The sequence below is a fragment of the Tachysurus fulvidraco genome, chromosome 13, assembly GCF_022655615.1.
Source record: "Tachysurus fulvidraco isolate hzauxx_2018 chromosome 13, HZAU_PFXX_2.0, whole genome shotgun sequence".
Classification (NCBI taxonomy): Eukaryota; Metazoa; Chordata; class Actinopteri; order Siluriformes; family Bagridae; genus Tachysurus; species Tachysurus fulvidraco.
The window spans coordinates 16,451,702-16,476,956 of NC_062530.1; the positions used below are offsets into that span (position 1 = coordinate 16,451,702).

Here is a 25,255-nt window from a genome sequence, read left to right on the forward strand (position 1 = left end):
TCAAGGAGGCTTGCTTAACTGCTTTTACCAGCCCTGCAATAGCTATTAAACCAAGCTTCAGCCCAATAACATCCAGAAAGAGTAATAAGTCATTGACCGCCTGTATGCTGATTACAAAGTTACAATGCAGTTTTCTACGGTTGCATTAATTCTTCAATTGATTTTTATTTCCTTTGTGTTCTATCAAAGAGAATTTTATTTATTTTGATGAAATAGCTAAAGAAACCCAAAAGTTGTTATGCCACTGTCATTATTCTGAGAGCAGATGACATGTCACCCTTTGTTGTTTGATTTGGAAGCCCTCAATTATGTATGTAGAGTATAGAGAAAACAGCGTGTGTGCCAAATGCATTCTCTATACTACAAATATTTTGTCAAACCCAGGTCTTAACCGTACTGTAGCTCTTTGACTGAGAAAGTGCAAAAAATATATTTTTTGTGCTTATTGATGAGAACAGGACTCTGTTCTTTCTTTAGCCTAAAGGCTCAACCCCTGTATCAGCCCTGGGATTAGCTGCAGCTAAGCAAGGAAACGACTTTAACATCTTTGTGGAAAATGGAGTGATAGTAATCAATAATGTTTTCTTTAGCATACAATAGCTCCCAAAAACAACATCCTAGCAGTCACTACATCGTGTACTATCATCTGCAAAGAAATATGGCAATTCATTACCATTGGAATAGTATAGTATAGAATTTAAGACATTCAAAATACAGAAAAAGGCAGCTTTAGAGGTGCCTTCATCCCCGTGAGATAGTCAATGGTGACAGTGAAAAAACTCCTCAGGATGGAGGTCAAATGTAAAACAGCTTGGGAAATTCAAGGCTGAAGAAAAAGACTGGGAATCATTGGCTTTTGTGCCTTTTTATATCCAGTAATCTTACATTTGACAGTTGGACTCAAATATTTGGGTTTTGACATCCCAATAATAGGCAGTTTGAAAAATTATCTTCAGCTTAAATAATTGATCTAACCGATTGACAAATTATAAGGTTTTAGTGATAATAATACGAATATGTTAAAGCACTGTGACACAGCAGGTAGTATTGCTGCTTCATGGCTTTGTTTTTTCCGCTTGAGCCCGTGTTACTGTCTATACAGAGTTTTTCATGTTTTTATTAGCTTCTTCTAGGTTCTGCTGTGTCCTCCCACCTCCCAAAAGGTAGGTGGACTGGTTATAGTAAATTGCCCTTAGGTGTGAAAGTGTGTGTGAATGTGAGTGTGCATGGTGCCTTGTGATGGACTAGCTCCAGTTCAGAGTGTATTTCATTCTCCTTCTCAGTGTTCCTGGGACAGACTTCATATCCCCCAAGATAGACCAAAATAAAGCTGTTACTTAAAATGTATGACTGAACACATATCAAGATCTTGTTATAACTGGAATCAAAAATGAGCAAGTAGAAGTGTGAAGAAATGAAGAAATGTGATTTCTTACTAGGGGTATAACATTTTGATCCAAAAAAAATGTGTGGCAGAGTGTAACACCCTTTAGCCATAAATAGATGGATGTTTTATTTAGCTATTCTCAGCAATTATGTGTTCTTCTTTGATGACTACTGTGTATGATAAAGTTATGAACATAGTAGTAGTGGTAGCAAAGATAGAAAATTGTGTACAACAGTAGATTACATACACAGCCAAAGGGCAAACAGTAGTAGTTGCATCCCCTGTGTGAAGAACCTGAGGTTGCTGTAGAATGTAGTATGATTTAGTGGGAGTCCAGATGGAGGGGTATGTGAGGTTTTTGAGAAGACAGAGAAAGACACAAAAGGGCCAGGAGAACTCAAGTAAGGAACTTTTTCAAAAAATGAAGGGGTATACTGTAATAATCTCTTATGGTTTAAATCTGTATTTTGACAAAGTCACTGGAGAGGTACTTGGGTCTGATCATACACTTTGACTAACCATGAAACCATGAAACGCTATTTGTAAAACATCCAGTGTGTAATACATATTTTTTATGAAAGAGAACAAGACTAATGACGTCACTTGCTCCAGCATGGCAATGGTTATCACCTCAGTTATGATTAGGTAGGTAGGTTATGATTAACCTACATTGTGTTGAAAATACCGCAAGTCATGATTAATTAAGAAAAATTTAAGAAAGTGAATACCTATTACAATTTGTTAAGAGCTATTCTTATGTGATTCATTTACCTGTATATGCATGTGTTTCATTATTTCCCCATGTGCTATGCATTAGTCCATGCATCATCAGTCATCATTACACAAACATGTTTTGATACATGATTAGTCTCTGGATCTTATAGTAAAGTCTTAGGTGTGTGTGTCTGTGTCTGTGTATGTGTGTCTGTGTGTAGCAGTGGGGGGCTCAGGGTAGGTGTGCAGTCACCAGGTTTCTGCTGGTTCTGCTCTGGTGTTAATCCTGCTGTTCTCACCGGCAGGATTAAGAGCTTTGTAGCAGTGCCGATACGTAGCGCTCAGGGACACAAGCCTGTATTAGAACCGTTTTCATTACGTAGGTGTTGATCTTTGCTTTTCTGCGCAAATTAAAAGTTAGGTTTTATCTTCTCATAAGTGCCATTGTTGAGCAGTTTTTTTTCCTCTAGTAGCAGAGAATCTGTCCCATGTGGGGCGACTAAATTGTAAGGTTGTGCTATAACTCATGAGATGGTCAAGACCAATGCACTTTTTTTCAGACTGCTTTATAGCCTTAATCAGGAACTACTGAAACACTGTCATGCTTTGCCCTGAACTAATGTCGGGGTTACAGAGAGTGATTGTGGTAAATGTACCTGCTATATCTTAAATAACTGTTTTTGTATCTAAAGTGTAGGATGCCAACTAGTTTGTGTTTTTAAAACAAAACCTTTGACATCATTATCACTTTGCATTCTTGGTTACATTCTTGACAATCTTTTACAAGGGCCATCATACATCTTCACAATCCTTTAGCAGCTGTGTTAATATCTGTCACACTGTTTACCTGTTCTGACACGAGAGTCTTCATTACCAACATATTTATCTCTAAATGTGCATTTTCACATTAGTCACAAATCTTTTTTTAGGTCGCATGTATGAATTTTTTTTTCATTTGACACCATAAAATGAATATTCTATGTATTTATGTTTTTTCTATTAATTTATTTAAAGTAGAGTACAATAGCTTTTGTCTTTAGACCATGTGTTTAAACGATAAAAATGTGGGAAATTAATCCAGATTGAGATTTTCATGCTCTGTTGGAGATTTTACATGAAGCCCCTCCAGTTTTACCTTCTACCATCTGGATGGGAGAGTGGGAGAGTGTTGACTGCTTAGCAATATAGCATTAATGAAATGATGGACATTCTGCTGCTATTTGCAGGGGAATTAGACTAAGAAGGTTTAATAAAGCCTCATGCACCAGACTGAAGTAGATTTCACATCTTAATGATGGCTGAGATTAGAAGAACACCATATTATAAGGATTTGGCTGCCTTTGTTTTTCTGCTTTTTTTTTTGTTTTCACATCTATTTGTTGATTTAAATCCTTTGATTTTAAATAAGATGTTTATTATCAGATTGGTTGAATTATGAATTAAGTGAGATTGTCTTTAGGGTGCTCTGTGGACAAAGACATCAGAAATAATATTCTTTCGTGTTTTTATTTCTTTTTCCATATCATCTACAGTGTGCTTATGTGAAGTAAGGGACCTCAATCATTTCCTCTCTTGAGTTGTCCTTATTTACTTTGAGAGTGCCAGTAAGAAGCTGATTAGAGTTAAACAGTTACAAGCCCAATGTTTTTTCCTATATTTTTTTTTGGCTGAATTCAATGATGAATATCCAGTCTATTAATGCTACATGGCAATCACCAATTAGCCCTATTATTACATAGTCTGATAACACTTCAGTGTAATGAGTGTGATTAGCTTTTTATCTAAATGAAAGACTCAATTTTCTCCCAGCGTCCATAGAATCTCTCTCATAAGCAAGTATGATGCATTGAATTTTAATTAAAATGTAAGATTATAGAAATGTACTTCCATTTGGATCTCATGGAGAAAGATATGTTAGACCCACATATCAGCTTCCAACCACTGAAAAGACTTAAGTATATGTCCCACTTTCTAGCTAATCAGAAAATGATGACTAGCAATAATACATCATCATTGTTGGATTAGGTGTGGCCATGTAGTCATTTCTTATGCCTGTCTTAGTGATTCCATTAAAACAATATTTGTCATTTCTGTCAGCACAAAATGTCAAGGGATGTCTTTTATGCATGCTTGGTATACACTAGGATAAATCCATGCTGCATTATTTGGCAGTGTCATGTTTTAGCATTTCTGCCTGTTGAGCATTTCTGCAATTTGTGCATCAGTCTTCTGGGTGTTCTGTTCTGTTCTGTCTGTCTGTCTGTCTGTCTGTCTGTCTGTCTGTCTGTCTGTCTGTCTGTCTGTCTGTCTCTCTCTCTCTCTCTCTCTCTCTCTCTCTCTCTCTCTCTCTCTCTCTCTCTCTCTCTCTCTCTCTCTCTCTCTCCTATCCCCTGTCTGTGTTCAGTGCTGAAGGCCCAGTTGAGCCTGATTGAGTGATAATCCATAGTCATGCTGTCCAAGTCCAAGCTCCGCTGCCTGCTCTGTCTACTGCAGCCAGCCGAAGGGAGTGCCAGCTGCATAAAACACACTCATATTTCCATTTAGACTCTTATACACATACACGTAAACATAGAGATGTGTATTTTTATGGAAAAAACATTTATTTAAGCCTTTTGATTTATTAAGCCTATTTAATTCTATGCTTATATTTTAGTGCTCTTTAAAAAAAAATGCACAATTTACAATAAATTATTTTACAAATAACTTTAGCAATTCTGTCATCAACCTCCTACATGATATTTTCAGTCTGAGGTATGTTGATTTCTTGATGTGCTATAATCTTAGAACTCTACATGCCTGCAAAAATATACAAAAAAATTGATGTAAAGTTTTTCATAAATATGCATTGCACATAGCATGTGTGCTCCATTTGGCAGTGTTTGCTCCTGTTCCTGAGGCGTTGACATTTAAGATTTGTGCCATACTTCAGGCTCTTGTGTATGTGACGGAACTTGAAATATAGAGATTTACAGAGAGACTTTTTAATTGTGGTCTCTAAAGCTAGTATGCAGTATGCAGGCATGTAAAAGAAAAGCTGTTATATATGTGCACACACATACACACACACACACACACACACACACACACACACACACACACACACACACACACATATATATATATATATATATATATATATATATATATATATATATATATATATATATATATATATATATATATATATACACACACACACACAGTAGAACCTGAACCTGTTGAACCTGGTTTATAAATTTCATTTGTTCCAAGAGTCTGTTCTTCATGTGATTTGTTCCTATTACTCCTTCTTCTTTGCACCTTCATTTTCAGTCTTCTTCTTTATAGGGCCATTGTTACAAATATTGTTGTAGATCACCGTCACTACCGTACACTTTTACACAAAGTACTACCATACGTATGCAAACACACGTGAACACATTTGTAATATTAAAGTTAAGAGCGAACAATGCTTCCTTCCCCAAGGGTCACTACAAAAAGGGGCAGATTAAGCGGTATACCGAATTGAGGTTCTTTTGTTTGACATATGAAAGCAAAAAAAAAAGAACCCTTGCCCTTGCTGAGCATCGTACCTTCTATTCAGGCAATCATGTGGCACAATAATGCAAAAAATCGTGCAGATACAGTTCTAGAGTTTCCGTTAACATTCACACCGAACACCGGACTGAAGAAACAGTATGATCTCTTGAACTTGATATGGTTGTTGCCATATACTGACTGAGCCTGTAGATGGAAACACCTTGTTGAGATAATAGGTCAGAGGAAAATGGATTTTTGAGCTGTCAGGAAAGATAGTCACTCAAATTACTACTCTTTATAAGAGTGGTGAGCAGAAAAGAATCTCAACTTGCAGAAAACACCAAACTTTAAGATGGATGGGCTACAGGAGTAGAAGACCACAAGGGTTTTCACTTCAGTCAGCCAAGAACAGTTATCTGAGACAATCATGGGCAAAGACTCACTAAATAACAGGACAGTTAGAAGTTTTAAAATAAATTATTCTTAAACTGTTTAGTTTCAGGAAGACACAGAGTTTAATTTTATGTTGGAAAGTGTATATATTTATTGCTTCTGTCTCCAACCCTTACAGTTGATAGAACATTGCAAAGTCAAAAGTTAAAGTTAAACAGCACATGTTAGTTTTTTCTGTAGAGTCTCACTCCCTCCTTAATTTGAGAGAGACTCAATGCTGATTTCAATCAAAGTGGATTGTTCTGTAAGCATTAGGGCTTGAGTGTTGCCTACCTTAAATAAGAGCATGTCTGTTTGAGTCCTGCTGGCCAGGTGACCTTCATAATCTTAACATTATACATGCTAAATGCACATCCCCATGCTCCCATATTTTAAAAAAAGGCAAGTCCTATGAGCCTCAGAAAAAAATAACAATACAGCGGAAATGCTGTCACCATGGCAAAGCCTGCATGTAGGTCATTTTATTACCAGCTTGAATCTGAACCTATGACTAAAAGCGGGGGCCAAGAATTCTAATGCGTTTGGCCAATCAATTGGCAGCCATGTTTCTCAATTGGAGTGATCAAGAAAGCTCCATGCTAGGTAAATGGTGCTGGAGCCTAGGCAGGAGACGCATTAGAGATTGGACAGAATGCAGCCTGATCAAATTTGAAGAGATTTACAGCTCGTTTATCCGTGCCTGCTGTAGCTTACTTTAGCTCTTTTCAGATGGAGATAGAGAGACACATTGTATTAACCTGACCAAGGACATAAGCTCTTAGAGAGTCGTTCAGGATTTAATATGGTTTTGAATGAAAGTGCCAATGAGAGTGGCCATGTTCACAAGGGTCACAACAAGATAACTGTCAACTTTGGCCAATTGCCAGCTTGGACATTTATCCACCACATGGGTTCAAAGACATTTAAGTTTTAAAATTGATACTGTTGAGAGTCTTAAGACATAGTCAGTACATTCTTCAGTACAACTTAGCTCATTAATGCAGTATCACCATATCTCTTGCATCTGGGTATCTCTAAGCAAACTGTTTGGGCAGATTCCAGTGTCTCTGGCACACTACTTGTGAATATTGTATGTCTGACCATTAAGCACTTCTTTTTTTCTCTCTCTCTGATAGCTCTGTGTACTGAAGAGTGCGCTCATGGCCGCTGTGTTTCCCCTGATACGTGTCAGTGTGAGCCAGGCTGGGGAGGACTAGACTGCTCCAGTGGTGAGTTCACTCTCTCATTAACTCTGAGAGCACAGTTCACTTCATTAAGGCCCTCTGGCTCGCAGTGTAATGTCTGTTCCCTTCTCCAGAGACCACAGTCTGCCTGCTGGAGCTCTCAATCTATTACAGAGAAAACAGCACAGAAGGAAAGCTCTCCACAATCACATTTACGCTACAATGGTATTCAACTCTCACGCTGTAATCTCAAGTCTCAAAAGCCTAGAGACCAAAACAGCAGGGATCTCTCTGAAATGAGAGCAGTGCTTAAAAACCAAGAAATGAAGAATGATCTTTGGGTTGAACACTTAAAGGTCAACAAGTGATTATTATAAAGCTCTGGGAAGGCAGCATACATATTTCACACAGACCCAACAGTGACCAGGTTGCATTTTATTTAATGTTTATTTTGGGTATCAGAGCATATACAGTAGCATGACATGTGTTAAAGCATGTTGCAGCTTTTGAGTCTTAATCTCCCTGAGAATGAAGATTCGTTTATCTCTTTATCCTGTTTTATCCTGCTTTATCTTTTACAGACCTTCAGGTGTGTATCTCAGAAATGCTGGGCACAGGGAAGAAATACTCCATGGGCTAACAGTCCTTCTCAGGGTTCCAAGCACAGACAATTATTCACCCCTAGAGGCAATTTTGCATTGCTAATTGTTATGGGAAGTGCATGTTTTGGGAGGTGGGACATGAAGGAAAGCCAAACGGAGAACATGTAAAACTCCTCAGAGAGCTTGGGATAGAGATGAAGATGACACCTGTAATAAGAAATAAAACCTAACCAAGAGGTCTGCCAAACATATTTTATATACTGAATCCGTTTTAAACAGTTATAAACCATATTGTGTTAAAATGAAGTTTGTTGCAAATTCAACAACATTTGGAAATTTTCATTTTTAGTCCTTTATAATGGATCCAACATCAAATAAAAACTTTTTACTGTAACCAGCATTTACCTCCATTACTGTAAATTAGGGGATTCTTGGAGAGAACCAGATTATTCTGTACTCGATCAACTACATGCTGAAGCCTGAAGACATTTCAGGAAAGAAAGAGAGATAAAAAGAAGTCTAGAGAAAGTAGAAGATAGTTGAGAGTATTGAGTGTTTCAATATTTATGTCTAGAGAGAAACATGGGTGGGAAGGGGAAACAAACAATACCTCCCAAGGGCCAGGACAGAATTGCCAAACTTGCTGAACTCAGCTGGCCTATCTACAGTAGTGTGTGAAGGTAGAATAAATGTAACATTTATTTAGCCAACATGTCTACCAAGGGTATCCCTTTCAATAAACTGTAAATCCCTTTTGATGCAGGGCTACTTACTGCGCATGACATCAGTGATATTCATTTCCTGCCCTTTGTTTTGACCCAGTTCCTTCATTCTTATTGCTGACCTGTTTGGTATTGTTGTGGTTCACTTGCATCATTCAGTGCACATATTTACCAGTGAATGATGGGTGCTGGAAGCACTGGTTCCTAAGTGGTGGAAGGATCTATTGGCCATTTTCATTAACAAAAGAGCCATTTCATGATTACCAGCAGCCTGTAAATCAGAAGCCATCCCAGTAGCAATAGCCACAGTACTCAAATGGAAACATGGATGCTACTAATGACCTATACTGACTTCCTGTGGAGACTTGCCATGCAGCGTTTTGAGAAGATACATGCTGAAAGGGAACAGAAGAATAACACCAGCTCTCTCAGGGTGTGTCTGTCTTGGTGTGTGGCCATGTTATTCTCCATGAAGGTGCTATATTTATCCACCTTAATATAAACAGACCTGGTGATTGAAACCTAAGCATTATTCATAACTTTCCTATTTCCATGCCAGGCATGGGGCCAGTCCTTTTCATTTATGAGCTTTCATCTGCAGAAATCAGGAATGAGTGCCAATTTTTAAATTAAATCTGCCCTTTTTCCTTGCACATAAATGGTACATCATGTTTTTTTGCCATTCCGTATAAATTTTATTCAACCTTATTTTTCTCCTTCTTTCTCACTTTTGCTCATTCATGTTGGAGTGTTGGTGAGCTTTCTTGATAAGAGGTTATGCAGGTTCTGTCATCACTTTAGAAACAGCCTAACAGAGACTAATAGCAGCGCCAGCATAAAGCTTCATAACCATTGTGGATGTGAGGTGTTGTTGAAATGAGCCTGTGTGTCCTTGGTGCTACTTAAGTGTATTATGTGCAGTGTTGGATGGAGGGAGGGTGTGTTGGCAAGTCTGATGATGATGTGTGTTTTGGGTAAAATGTGCTATTACATGTAGCTCTACGCCGCAGGGTTGAAGTGTGACCACTGTGTTTTGGTTATTTGGATTTGCATCAAATGGGCCAACCAACATTTGTTAATAGAGCAACACTCACCAGGAGCTTGCAATATAGGTCAGCACCAAGACGAGAGGAAAGACATGGAAGAAACCAAGGAAAGAGAGACAGTGACGGGAGATAGTGTTCACTGGTGCATGTCACTTCTGCCCAATATCAAACTACTGAGAATGCAGATGGACATCAGGAATGCCACAAGTGCTAAAATGTGCAAAAATATAATTGTCAATGTAACTAGAAGACTTATTTGAAGCTGAAGTTAATTGACTCCCTCTCACTCACGTGCTCTACTTTCACATTTGCCTCAGAGTTTTTCCTCTCTTTTGCCAACAGAATTAGATTCCATTTGAAAATTTGTTCAAAGCCTTGAGAATTAATAGTTGACTGGATGTGTAAAGGGAATTCTGAGTTCTGGGACTTCTTAAAAGAAAGTTTGTCTGGTGAAAATATTTCAATTGAATATGTAATTACACAACATAGTATGTTTTTTAAATCATTAATTTTGCTAGGTTTTACCACTCTTGCACCATTAGTACCATTACATTTTCTCACCTCTGTATTAGGTCTGATTTCCTGTTAACAGGTTTCCTGTTTACTAAATGGCCAGCAAAGGTGCATTGGACTATTAAACATGTGCTAGAACCAGCAAGATGTGCTTTTGAAGTGATCGTGTGGATCTTCTTGTAAAGCCACTAAGCACACATGTACACTGCACTGATAAGCGCTAATAGAAGAGGTCCAAGGGGACGGTTTCAATGATCATACCCTCTATGAGAGTGGACGAGAGCAAGTAGTGCTGAAGCAGGGGTTTAGATGGAGGGGAGAATGGGGAATGAGTAGGGGGAATTTGACTTGCTCTTAGACGACTCATTCATCAGGAAAGACTCTCACACAGATGCTGTCAATCCAGATACTCAGCAGTACACTCACATGCTAGTTTGTTAGAGTGAGGGGAATAAAGAAAGAGACAGATATTTGGTGTGGTGTAAAATAATTTGAGAGCCATGAAAAGGCTATTTCTGAAAGGACATTCAAAAATACTTGTAAATAGATATGACTTTTTAACCTTTAGTTAAAAAGGCTCAAAATGAAAACTAAATTAATTTTGAATTAAATGCATTAAAAGAGGAAAAAGTGTAGGAAGAAACCCTCAATAGAGATAGAGGACAGATATTGAGGATACGACTCGAAGACATAAGACATAAAAATGACTCCCTTTTTTCTTATCTCTGCAGCCATCAATAAAACCGTTAAATAAATCATTCTCTCCTTAATCTTTCCTCTTTTTCTCCTCCCTACCCCCACTCTCTGGTCCTTACCAGTTAGGTAGCACCATCACTACTGCTCTCTCTCACATGCATAGCACAAGCAATACACAGCAGGCTTCACCCCCAACTTCCTTTCATGTGCATGCATGCTTGTGTGAGTTTATCGCTGTGAGTCCTTCTCTTTCATCACTTAGCTACTCTCATGCAGACAAAAGAAGAAGAAGGGCCAGCACCTGATTGCTTATTGTAAATGTGCATTTCAATACACAGTAACTCCACAACTAGTAGCATTCATTAAACCTGCATGTGTACATGAAAAAACATACCTTAATCAATGGGATGCCTCATTATAGCATAATGTGAACTTGATAGTTTTGTACATGCAGAGATTTTACTTTAATGCCCAACAGTAACAGGTTCCAGTTTATGAATAATGCTCTTATGGAATATACAATTTTTTTTCTTTACTCAAATTTAATTGACTCAAGCCCTCCAGTGGAATCTTATATTCCGTTCCCATGAGAGGACTTGAGTCAGATACGGTGTCACTGACCCAATGATTTAGCAGTCCCAAAACATTCATATGCACTAAGCTGAGCCCCTTAGTCCCGGCAGCATTCTGCATTTACTACTTGGACCATATCTCCACTGTTAAAAGTGTATAGCTCTTGAGGGCTGTTGTTTGTTGGCATCCACAGCTAAACTCTCTATACAGGAGGGTGAGGAAGGAATGATAAATGTATCAGGGCATAGAAAGTCAGCTGAGAATTTGCTGGAACTGTCTAGGTTCCATGGACCAAGTTTGTTTGTGTCCATCTTCGATTAGTCAGATATAGGCAGTTGACAGATGTGCATAAACATCTGTGGACAGAGACATGCATGGAACCAACATTTATTGGTTGAGTAAATTACTGTAGTGGTGTTCTGCCTTAGTTGATAAAAAAAGAGACTTGGGACTATTCTCTATGGTCCTCAAAAGAAACCTCAAACTGAAACCTAAAACACATTAAATACACATATGGCCATAAAGTATGCGGACACCTGACCTTCACACCATGTGGAGCATCCCCAACTGTGGCCACAATGCTGGAAGTCCACAATTGTTGAGAATGATGCATTCATTCTAACCTCTGAGTCTTCTTGCCTGTGTTTGCATGACAGTGCCAGTTTGCAAATAGCAAGGATAATAAATACCTTTTTTTCTAATGTTGGTGTACAAAAACATAAGTGCCCGCACAGGACCCTCACTTTTATCACCTCTGGGATAAATTGAAACATTGACTGAATAACAGTCCTTCTTGTCCAACATCAGTGCCCAGCCTCACTAATGCTTTCATGGCTGAATGGTCAAATCCCCATAGCCATGTTCCAAAAACTAGTGAAAAGCTTTCCCAGAAGAATGGAGGTTATTATGACAGCAAAATGGGAACCATCTCTATATAATGCCCATGGCTTTGAAAAGGAAATACCATCATTCGATTGTAATGCTTTTGGCCATATAGTGTATGTTTATACTGAAATATTTGCTGTGTTTATTATTTTTGGTGATAATTTTTGGTTGGTGCTACATTTTGGTATTCCAGTGAAATGTTCCAGTAAGACTTTATCAGTCTATTAGCTCCTAAAAACAAAAGAGAAAGAGCTTCTTTTTTATTTTTTCCAGCAATGTTGAAATGTTATATAATGAGAAATCCAACATAGAAGAAGTGGAGACAGCACATGTTGAAATGCAGCTATATGTTGCACTGAATTATGGAAGAGACTTGGTTCAGCGAGTTAGCAATCTAGAAGGTTGTTGGTGTTGATGGTGGAGTTAGCATAAAAACTGAAGCTTTGAAAACATACCTATTTGACCATTGTTTACTGAGGGTGGATTTTTGGTGTCTCAAAAGACATCATATTTAAAACATTTTACTATCCATGTTGAGATCATTATACCATTTTGAATCACTTTTGAGAGGAGCTGTGAAGCAGAACCATGTTCTGCTATATGAACTACTATTTTTGCGTAATCCATTACTTTATTCAAAAAACTACAAAAATGTCATTCTAGGACCTTTTCACCTTTCAGATTACACCACTGTACTAATTGTTTTCCAACATGGTATTCATAATGATGGAGCTGTACACACTTGGGAAAGGGTGCAATAGCTGTAATAAATCCATGCAGTTTAGATAAAAAAATAAATGCTGTCTGGGTTTCCTCCACTGCATACAGAACAGTAATTGTTTACTTCAGTAGAGAATAAATCAAATGATGCAATATTGCAGTGTTAGCCCAATTGCTTTAATTTATGATAGCTACTGATGCAAATATGTATGCTTGCAAATAGAGTTGTTTTAAGGGTACTTGATTTTCCTCTCTTTAAATTGGCATCCGAGTCATGAAGGACATATTGTTCATTGCACCTTTGTTTTTGTACTGTTTTGTTCCATCAAGTCTTATGACTTTTGGAATTCCAAAGGCTCCTACAATGTAATCGACAGGTGACAATAATGATTATGCTAATGAATGCCGCATTTGTAATTATATACGGTTATCAACTTTCTTACAATGTTATCATTACCACATTGACGCAGTGCCATTGGACTTAAAGAGATATACTTGACATTGTCTTGAGTACCAGGAGTACCTTTAGATAATCATGATTATTGGGTACATTAAAAAGGCTTATTACTTGTCCTCAGGAGAAGGTTAGTAGGTCTAAAATGACTATTCTGTTGCCAGCTTCTGCCAGCATACTAATGTAAAACAAAACCTCTGTTGTGGTCATTTCACAGTCTATGAGACACCCTTGATTTTGTGGTTCATTTCCATGTTTATGAAGGAGCAGTACAGGATTCAATTTATTTCATTGATCATTACATTTGATGAAGCATTTGCTCGTCATTGCGAGGGCCAAGATGTTAATTCTGTAGGTCTGGAGCTGCAATCTCTGGTGGTACATGAGGTCCCGTTACAATGAGATGAGACTACTGAAGAGTAGTGTAAATCGACTTCAGGTTTTATGAGTTAGTGCATGGATTCACTTATTACAGCTCACAGGTCAGTGATTCTTGAGGTATAATAATTCTCTCATCTATCTCATCACTGTTGGAACTCTTTATTTACTGCTGAATATTGTTCCATTAACCACAGCTCTACACATTAAACATAATTAGATCATACCTATAGTCCTTTTGTGGAGTGAGAATACTATGTAAAAGTCTTACCTCTGATAAGACTAATGTTAAATATGTAGTAGTCATAAACCCTGATCTTGACTTCTTGCAACAGCATGGTTTATAGAGTTTTACCACAGTATTTTGCCAATAATTATAAAGACACATAATTTTTTAACTTTTACATTTATGTTACATTTGAATGTCTGCAAATAAAGATAAGGTATTTATTTATTTGTTTATTTCTTGTTTTTTAAGACAACTTAGTTCTTGTCATCACTTATGCTGTAACATGTATAAATAGCCTCACCAGGCTTTCTTTTTTCTCATTCTTGAAATTAATAAGACAAGAAAAACACTGCTTGTCTGAGAAAGCACAAAACCCTCTGTCCTGAACACACTCTGGTGGCAGAAAATTTACCAACCATTACAAAGCTCTGACAGACAAGGCTCCTTTCATAAATTTTAAATAAACATTTTCTACCAGATCAGATAAACATCCACCCCTCAGGTCTCTGGTAATGAGCTACTACAGAAACAATAAAGTATGAGAAAACATTTAAATTAAAATTTCTAAATCAATTTTCAGCCAGAACTATTTTAATAGCTATTTTATGACAAAATTAATCAACACCTTGTTATCAAGCAGATTTGAGAATCCAGCAATGCTGTGGTATAAGGGAGAATCTTTAAAGAGTTGAAGAAGCTGCAGTGACAAACAAAAGGACAGACATTTGTGCTGCCTGTCAAGTAGATTTGGAAACTATTTGATGAGCATGCTGATAAGACTAAACTAGGTGAGATGGAAAAGATCCAGCTATTTTGTAGACCTCCAGATCGTAGGATTTCTAGTATCTCTGTAGGGATGACAACCTTCAAATTTCACTTGTGCATGGGACTGTAAGTGCTAGAGTACCGTATTTTCCGCACTATAAAGCGCACCGAATTATAAGGCGCAGTCTCAATTACGGGGTCTATTTCTGTACTTACCCCATACATAAGGCGCACCGTATTTATTATAAGGCGCATGCTAAAACATACGGTCTACAAAAAAGGTAACAGAAGCAAAACAGTGAGTTTAGTTGAACTTTATTCTACTATTGATGGTGAATTCTTTCTCAGCTGTTCTATTCCCATTTATAACCGCATAACTGATAGCCTGTAGTTTGAATTGTGCCTCGTAAGCATGTCTCTTCACTGGTGAAATTTTTGGGGGATACCTACCAGAGGCGTGGCCGAGGTAAGCGTACGTGCTGTACATATTACGTAATGTTCTCTGATTGGTTTATCGCTGCCAGCGTACGTAGTGTACGTATTACGTCCCTGTGTCAGCGGGAAATGGTCCGATAGTCAATCAAGCAGAGCGCTTACCAAAGTCGCACAACATTTTTACAGATTTTTGGAACTCAGTGCACACATAAGGCGCACCGGATTATTAGGCGCATGGCCGATTTGTGAGAAAATTTAAGGCTCTTAGGTGCGCCTTATAGTGCGGAAAATACGGTACATGTTTTACCATGGTGTCTTCGGATATGCTGTGTGTTTTAACGTGTATGTGCATTTTTGTGTGGGTGGCATTATTTGCAGTCTTGCTCCTGATGTTTAACCCTGCAGTCAACAGCAATGTTGCAGTGATTAGGGTCCGTCCTAGGAGACATTGATTGTCCTGCTCCTCACAGGTGAGCTGAACACAATGCTGACGAATGAACTCTCGCCCCTGCCAAGTCCAATTAACTGTCAGTAATGCATTGACATGCCCCATCGGTTTGTGAGGAGAGCAAAGAAAAACAAACTTTTAATCAAATTGTGTTTCAGTCCCCAGGGTAACTGGAGTTTTTATTCAAAATTGTCCTCTATCTGTTGTTACAAAGTTTCCTAAGAAGACTTTTGCAAGAACATTGTTTTTTTATTAGTAAATACAAGGGGTGACAAATTGCATATTTTTATTTTGGTGGACTTTATTAAGTCATTTATCTTGCATATACAGACAGGTGAAAAAAGAATTAGGGAAAAATGTGATTCTGTTATTTTATGGGGCATTTTACTGGAAAGGTTTTGGTCCACTTATCCTGCCGCAGAGGGAGAAGTCACTGCAAATCAATACAAAGTGAGTCTGTGCTCATGATAGCCTCAGATTCCTGTTCTTGGCTGACAAGAGTGGAACCCAGTGTGATTTTCTGCTGTTGTTGCACATCCTCTTTAAGGTTCAATGTGTTGTCCATGCTGAGATGCCTTTCCACTCACCAGGGGTTGTAAAGAGTGATTACATGATTTTATTATATTATTTATATATACTATTATTTATCCTTCCTAGTAGATCAAACAAATTTTGGAAATTTTCCTCAGACTTTTCATATCAACAAGGCATTTACATACGTTGTGGGTGCATAGGTTTTTATAAGCATAAATAAGCAGGTATGAAGGTGTAACAAAGTGGACAGTGAAATGTGTGTAATAGAGATAAGTAAATATGTGGGTCAGTGGAATTCTCTCTACCAATCTGTTTATAGTAATGGTACTGTGGGACTCTTATGGGACCAGGCTTTCCTACGTAGCTGGGGGCCAGCTGAATACATATTAGTTACAGTCTATTAGGTAGTAGGTTTCAGTGATGTTTGGTTCAAGCTCCTGTTGACAAATCTGATACCACTTTTTTTTGAGAGCCAAAATACTTCTCACTGATATAAGTGCTGTGAGTGATAAAATAATTAAGTACCTTCTGCTTTTTAGCTGAACCCCTAAATATCTTTTAATAGGATCTGTAAATTGATAGCTCATGATAGCTCAAAATGACCTCCCATGCAAGTAGATGCATGCAGAGCTCTGTCCTGGCTCAAAGACTGTTTTGCTTATCAAGTAATGCTTAGGTACATGTAAAATATGGTTTCTGTTTTTCTCAGGACTGGCCATCTCATAGAATGAAGGCATGATAAATTCTTCAAGGTCAAGATAAACAACTCAAGCTTCTCCTGCTTTGTTTATCTTAATGCAGACATTAAAAGTCCAGAAATTCAATTAAAACCCTGCCTTTTGCCAGTGAGGTAAAAGCAGAAGCCAAAGTGACACACAAGGCACTATCACATCTCAATGGATTAATAAGAAGAAAAAAAGGACAAAGTCTGTGATCTGTGCCTCTGAGAAAGGGCATCTAGATGATAAGGATCAAAGGAGAATTTTACAGCAAATGTAGTGCCTTCCAAATGATTGGATGCATTCATGGGAGTAGATGCAAAACTGCACACTAATGTCCTCTGCATTTAAAGAAATTCTGTAAGAAACCAAGGTCAGTTTGAGAAGACTGTAACAGAAAAGCTCGCAACATTTGCTGTTTGCTCTGTAAATTGACAGTAGCCCAATGAAACGATAAAACAGGTAAATGTAGCTTTAATATAAATATCTGTGCTTTGTAATGTTTCTAAACACATTTTGATCTATCAAACAATCCTTAGGAATATGAGAAGAATTTACACACATCTGTTTTTCTACTATTGATGACTATTTCATACTATATACTTTGAGAAATTACATTTGAGATTCAGACTAAAATTTGGACTAATGTAGATATGATAAACCACTTATATACATCAAGAGATTTTTTTCTTCCTTTAAATGCATCTTCCCTCATTGGATCAATATGGACACCTCTTTCGCAGATTACACCACAGACCCGAAAACAGGAGAATTAGATTTTCTCTTACTTCTTCTCTTACATTTTATTTTTCTTCTCATCAGACATATGCAGCTTTATTGGTTAACTGACATGACAAATCATTTGCTTTGCTTTTGAAGGCTTCATGATTGCCAGCTGTTCTCATATAATGCATATAACCCCAGCACTGGAATTTGCCCACCACTGGGTATATTTGTTCCTCTGTTTTCAAGTCTCTATTTGCCTGCCGGTCACACAAACCCAATGAATTTTTTCTGCAAGTCACTCTTGTGAACCTTTGACTTCACTATGACTTTGAGAATACACAAGAATAATTCATGTGCTCTGGCAAGATTCTATAGATGCGTAGGGAACAAAACTGCATTCAGAGCTCCAGAGGTTCACTCTGGATAATTTTTGCACACTGATCTTGGCAACCGTCTTTGTATGGTCTCATGAGATGCCAGGTGTGACTGTTGATTACTTGAAGGGGCAGAGGGACAGCAATGATTGACACTTTATGAAGGCTTTAGGCCTTGAAATGGAGGTCAGTGAGTCTGAAGCTTTGTTTCAAAGCTACTTTCCAGCTGCAGTCCAGCCCTTTCTTGTCAAATTGCAGTCACTCAGAGAATGAAGCTTCAGTGGGGGATCATGTTTAAGTGGTCCAGTAGTATTCCAAAGTAGGCGAGTATAGCAGGAGAGCAGTGTACATCAGATTTTTACACAATTCTTTGCAAAATTTTGCAGTTACTGTTTTGAGGGATATAGCGAAGTTAAAGTTTCCATGTTTTAACATTGTTAGTCCTGCATAGTTTTATAGTATGTAATTATATTAGTATACTATATTAGATAGATAGATAGATAGATAGATAGATAGATAGATAGATAGATAGATAGATAGATAGATAGATAGATAGATAGATAGATAGATAGATAGTAGTCAAACACTTGACATTTTAATTGAATAATCTAATTCATCATAAGTGTAAGGTCATAACTAATCCACCCACATAGTCAGAGCTCAGTCACTGATTACACTGCCTTTCTGACCCTGGCTAGTTGAGCATTGCAGTTCTGCTCTCTTGAGTTTGTCTTTCACATCTGATCTCCTCATCTGCGGTGGGCAAACTGCCACCTGCGGAGAGCTGAAAACCCCGCACCAAGATTTATCTCTTTATGAAGAGCATTAGCATAATGTCAGTTCATTAAAAGTCAATTATCCTACCCTGTGTGGGTACATGGGGTATTTGAGTGTTGTCTAAAAAGTTGCTTGTAAAAAGGATTTACCAATGTTTTAGCAACCAAGAATCATTTACAATCCTTTAAAGAATGATTGGTGCAGAAGTAAATATTCCGAGATAGACCGAGATGCATGTCGCAAAACACTGATGTGTTTTCTACCACATCAGTTTTTATTCTCATTTGTTGCACCAAACATGCCAACTGTGCCCATGGCCAGAAAGATTAGGCCTCATCTGATCATAATATATGATTTTAATTGCCGTTCTAATGATGCATCATGGTGCCAGCTTTCTAAATGTGTGTGCGGAGGGATCAAATTCCGGAAACAGAACAATTTTCCAAAACATTCAAGGGTGGCAAGAATATGATTTTAATAAATGACTACTACTACTACTACTACCACAGTACTACTACTACTACTACTACTACTACTATTAATAATAATAATAATAATAATAATAATAATAATAATAATAATAATAATAATAATAATCATGATGATAATAATAATAATAATAATAATAATAACAACAACAATAATTATTATTATTGTTATAATTATTATTTTATTATTTTATTTATTATATGTTTTTGTTAAAGGAAAGCTAAATAGTTTCAGTTCAATTCAGTTGTATTCGTATAACACTTTAACCATGGATATTGCAAATATATTTATTTATATTAATTATTATATATTGATTTAATATATTAATATTTATCCCTAATCAACAAGCCAGAGGCAACAGACGCAAGGAAAATCTCCTTGTGAGGAACCATAAAACCAAAGGGAACCATCCTCATCTGGTTGATACTGGATAGTGTGATTGTAAAAAAGAATACAATACCTTTCATAAATGTGACATATATTATATATATATATATACACTATATACAATATATACTATATTGTGACAGTTTTCTCCAAAATTTTGGATCCAAAGTTTCCTCAGTTGTTTTAATAGTTGTAATGGAAATGTTGTTTTTTACATAATAATGTTTGCAAAAGGGTGTTTGCATATTCAGTTTGAATAAGTTGTTTTCATTTTATATAAGTTGCAACCTTCCATCTTTAAGTAGCCCTGCATTTTACTCTTGGTTTCCTCTGTACCTTGCAAAGTATTTATAGATAAAGAGACCAACTATATAATAGTTCCACTCTGGAATCTGCAGCATACTAAATATACTTTCTTAGGAGAAATTAAAATTAGGCCATATTATGATTGCCATGAACACTGAATGGACATAAAGAAATGCATGCAGTATTGTTGTACACCATTTTAATATATTTATTCCTCACATGTAAGTCCAAACACCTGCATGATGTGTTCATGCCCAGTAGACTCAAAGCTGACCCAGAAAAAGTGTGTCTGACGTACCCCACTTTTTCACTGGCTGTTATGCCGGCTGTTTTCAGCAGGTGCAAGAGCCACGGAGGTACATGATATTTCACCAAGGGGAGTCAGTGGGCAACATGTATAATCACATAGCCCATGTGCCTTGACTAATGGACTGTCTCTGCTTTTTCTATCTGTAATCTAGGCTATATTGCCTTCTTTTGATGCCTCTTTGCTTCTTTGCTAATTTCCTTGATGTGCATTAGACATTAGAATGTTAGCACCAGTTCATGTGGCAAAAGTAGCTATGTTTAATAGGTATATTCACCCGTCTAAGAACAGTTGCACTAAAATGTTCACCTCTTTCTTATGTCTAGGTCATTCTGTACATCTACATTGAAAGGGTAGACGAGTACAAAATGGATATTGAGGGGGAAAAAACCTCAAAACAATTATTTCTATAACAACCATTCAAACTTTTTTGTTAACTTAAAGTTTGAATGGTTGTTATAGATTTTTTTTGTGTCTTTTGTGATTATGAGCATATTTTTTTAGATCCAGAGTAGAAGAGAAGGTATGGAACACATGGGTGTAGTACATATGGGGTGTTATAAATATGCAGCATTGCCCTCTACTGGAAACCTTCATCAGGATCACAGAGAGTAGTATATCCTTGTCAACTCTAGAATTTCAACAGACTTCATTTGTCCCAGTAAAGTGAAAAGTCTAGATATTACAGACATTGCAATAATGTACTGGTCTTAACTTTTGCAGAATTACAGACCTTAGGACTGGTTTGCAGAATCACTAATATCAATTACTTAAAGACAGAAACAAACAAACACTTGTACATGTGGCTCTCTTGCCTCCACTAGCCTGAACTGCCCATGATCGACACTCTGCCACAAGCCCTGGCACAATCCAGTTCATCCTAATTGGAATTAATAATTAAAAATAGGAAATCAATGGGTTCAAATTAAGTGCCACAGAGCAAGCTTTATTGGGTTGACATTGTCTATGGAATGCATGCTTTTGGTCACTGCTGCCCTCGTACGTGTCCAGCATCCACGCTTCAATCCCACCTTCCTCTTTATTCATGTCCTTCATATTTGATTGGAGGCTTCTAAATAAACCAGAATCTCTTTTCTTTTTTCTTTTTTCCTCATGCACATGCGGATGAGAGATCATGTAACCCCCTTGGGGGAAGATCTGTGTGAAGTGAAGAGGGGAAGAATTATTAATTGGTAGTGGTGGCCGCTGGTGTAACAATCTGCTGATGAGGACACTTTTGACTTTTTGTTGAATAAGCTGCTGGTTTTGCTGCACTGGGTCAAGGCTTTTCCCACATTATTCAACAACTGTATAATGACCCTGCTTCTGCCTACATCATTCTCCAAGATTCCCATTTCACTCTCTATAGGCTCGGGAATTGGTTACCCCCTTAACTGCATCATCTTAATCATTAACTTTTATTATATATACAATTTCTACCATGCTAATAAAGGAGCAATTAATCATTATTCAACAATTATTTAACCCATTTAACTTTCCTTGTCTTGGGTATGTGCCTGACTTTTCAAGGGTGAAGTGATTAAACCTCTTATTCAATAAGAGTTTTGAATCAGTGAATCAATTCAGTTAATTTCAGAGGAATAAATTACATCTGTATAATGCACAATTCTGGTTATTAGGACCCATGATAGCACCGAGACAGCATTAGTCGTGGCAGTAATTCATTTTGTTTGCTACTGACATTTTTTTCCTGCCTTTGGCGTAGTAAACTGACCCTTAATCATCAAGGTTGCATAGAAATGAGTGAGGATTTGAGTGCATGGATTGACACATGAAAGACTCTGTGTCTGATTTATGAAGATTTTGTGTGACATGAAAATTAATGCAAGTGATGGATTAGCTCAAGCTACGTGAAACATGCTTCTACCCATTCGTTACTGATTTACATGTCTTTTGCACACAGCACATCACAAAAAAGGTGATGTATACAAGTGAGGTGAGAGTATACTGTATTAGATCTATTTTAAGAGCTTAGCGCTGCATTTTTACATACATTGGTTACAAAAGTCATTTGCAGTAAATTAAGTTTACTTTTAACTTTTATAATGTTTAAATATATGTAAACAGTATGTAGACACGAGTACAATAAAAAGCTGTTTTATATATATATATATATATATATATATATATATATATATATATATATATATATATATATATATATATATATGCAGTATTCTGTTTTATATTGTGTAGGGCCACCTTTAGAGTATACTGTATACTTAGAGTATTGATACTGTCTACTTGAAACAAAGAGTAACAAAGAGTACAAAAGCTGGAATCAGAGACTGAATTAATACTGATTTGTTTTCTTAAGGCTCCTATTGATCCAAGCTCACATTTAAATAGACCTTGAAGAAATGACCCAGTTGTATCCTTGGTAGAACATCTATTCTGCTCAGTCATTAGTCAGTAATTAATTTGGTAGCAATGTCAGTAAACATTCCTCCTTGAACACTATGTTATGAAAGGAGGAACGGAGGCTTAATAATGATGCCTAACCTGGTGCTGGGTGAGTAGCTAGCTCTTTCTCAGCAGGAAAGAAACCCATAGTAAGATCTTGTCTGAGATGAATGAGGGCAGTAGAGATGACTAGCAGCATAGTGGCAGTTACAACTCACAAACCTTTCTCTCTGTTATTCCTACTCAGCACTATTCACCGCTCATAACTATCGGCAGGTCTTTCTGTATATTTAGAAAAACATCCATCAGCACTGCTTCATGTAAGGCATCCCAAAAGCTTTTTCCCTCTACGGTGGCCAGGCTCACTCTACAGGCTAATAAATAATGTTGTGATGAGTGTCAAAGGAGCCCTAGAAAGGACGGTGGGCCACGTCGTGCAGACAGTATTGGCAGTTTTTATGGTAGTATGCTTAGCAAAGCAGCCAAGTGACATTTATCACCAAGTTTACCAAATAAACATTGCTTTCACACCAAGCCCTCAGAGCAATACAGCTGTCCTTGTAGGCCCATTAGACTGTGACAACCGGACACAGGACTCAGATAAATGTCTTGAAGGTTACTTATGGGAGAAAGCACATGATATGAATCTGTGCTTTGCCATTTTTTCTCATCTGTACTGTCACTGTAGCAGTGCTGGGGCAGTACTTTCCTACCTATAACCAGAGTGATTCAGAATATAGTATGTCCTATATATGAATATGTATTAGGCTGATTTGTCAAAAGGATTTTATTCAAAGAATACAAATACATTGTCAATATATATTTATATATTTTAGGCGTTTATTGATTATAATAAATATAACCGTCATATATATTTCACCATCTACATTTCATATTATATATATTCTAAGTAGTATAACGATTATAAGTATTATAGTTTTCTTGACATTACCAGTGTTTACGATCAGATGTAACCAGTAAACAAATGACCATACATTGCCTTGCATAATTTATTGAACATCCCACAGAGAAAGGATGTTCAGTACATTATAGAAATAGTATGAAATAATATGGCATAACTACAAGGAGTCGATGCAAGACAGTGACCGAGTAAGAAATACATTAGTCAGAAAAGCTACTGGTTTTATTCAACACAGACTTCACATCAATCATCTTTGCTTATAAATGAAGCTTTAATTCATTTGAGCTCAGCCTATTTTGATCTAGTAAAATATAGATTTGAAAACATGAAATTAAGGTTTTATATAAGGTTTGATTTTAACTTTAAACAGCCTTATAAAGCACAGCCCCTGTTGCACCCACTTCAGGTGATTTTTCTTCCAGAAGGGCTTCTTTCTACAGTGAAGAAATCAGGGGCTTCCGTCTTAGGTTTGGCCTTCTGCATAACCATGAAAAATGCCATTTATTTCAGTATGAACAGTATGAATAAAAAAACTTTACTGACACAGTTTTGAGAGTTTTTTTGATGCCTCAAAAAAAATTACGTTTATTTGATCAGCCTTAGACACAAACACCTCTAACTCAGCTTAAGTAAAATGTAATTTATTTTCAGTTCAGTGTTCATAGGATCTTTGAGAACTGCAGTCTGCTGTATGATGTCATTTTATTGGCTAACTTCAGCAAAACATGCATAAATTGGATGGTATAAGGGTAGGTACATGAGGGTAGACTTGGAGCATGTGTTATGTATGTGACAAATAAATATGTATTACTGAACATGAGCCTGTTATGATTGTTTTTATGAATCAAAGAATTTTTGCTGCGTTGATGGGTAAAGTGTATTTTTGATAGGAATAGACCCGATATAGATACAGATATGAAACAGATTGTGTTGTTTACTGCATTTTCCATGTCTTTCTAAGCCATTGTTACTCAATTAAACCCATGAATCTCAATTCTTATAAAAGTACAGTGTAGTGTAAACTTGATTTATTTCTCTGAGTGAAGTCTGTTAAGAGAAAGTACATGGGTTGCATCCCCAATACACACCCTCTGATTTGCTGGTTAAAGCAAAGCCTGGTGCCATTAATGTGGGTTACGTTGCAGGTCTCACTACTTGAGTTGAATTCTCTGCCCACACATAGACACACTCATTCAAACACTAATACACAAGTTTCTCCCCACGAGACGTGGTGTGCTCATCCATTTCTCCCTAATTCTCTACTAATTTTTCTGAAAAATTTTGTTTCCTAACCTAAAAAAACTAACTGGTGCACATCAGAGTGTGTATGTTTTCACAGCCTTTCCTGTGGTGCTGAATGAACTCTTGCTCCTTAATCACTGCTAAATGCTGTCAGAGGTCCACAGTGACAGCCAGGTTCTCGAGAGCCTGTAAAAGCTTCTATACAGGGAAGGATGGCAATTTAATGTGCTTTAGCTGGAGGTGGGCTAAGGAGTCACGTTGCTGGAGAAAAGGAGCCTTTACATCTTCCAATAGTGACATGTTGTGAAGCTTCTGGGGGCCCAAAGGGGAAAACATTTCTTCTAAG

The 25,255-nt window shown here is 37.1% G+C and overlaps 1 protein-coding gene across 4 annotated transcripts in view; it reads left to right on the forward strand.

Annotated features, from left to right (window-relative positions):
* The window catches only part of megf11 (multiple EGF-like-domains 11), a 98,911-nt gene that overhangs the window by 36,166 nt on the left and 37,490 nt on the right, over positions 1-25,255 (forward strand). For all 4 annotated transcript variants that reach the window (XM_027161552.2, XM_047822283.1, XM_027161553.2 and 1 more), the window contains exon 6: positions 7,189-7,281. In XM_027161552.2, coding sequence (XP_027017353.1) covers positions 7,189-7,281 — 93 coding nt within the window. The remainder of the gene's footprint in view (positions 1-7,188; positions 7,282-25,255) is intronic.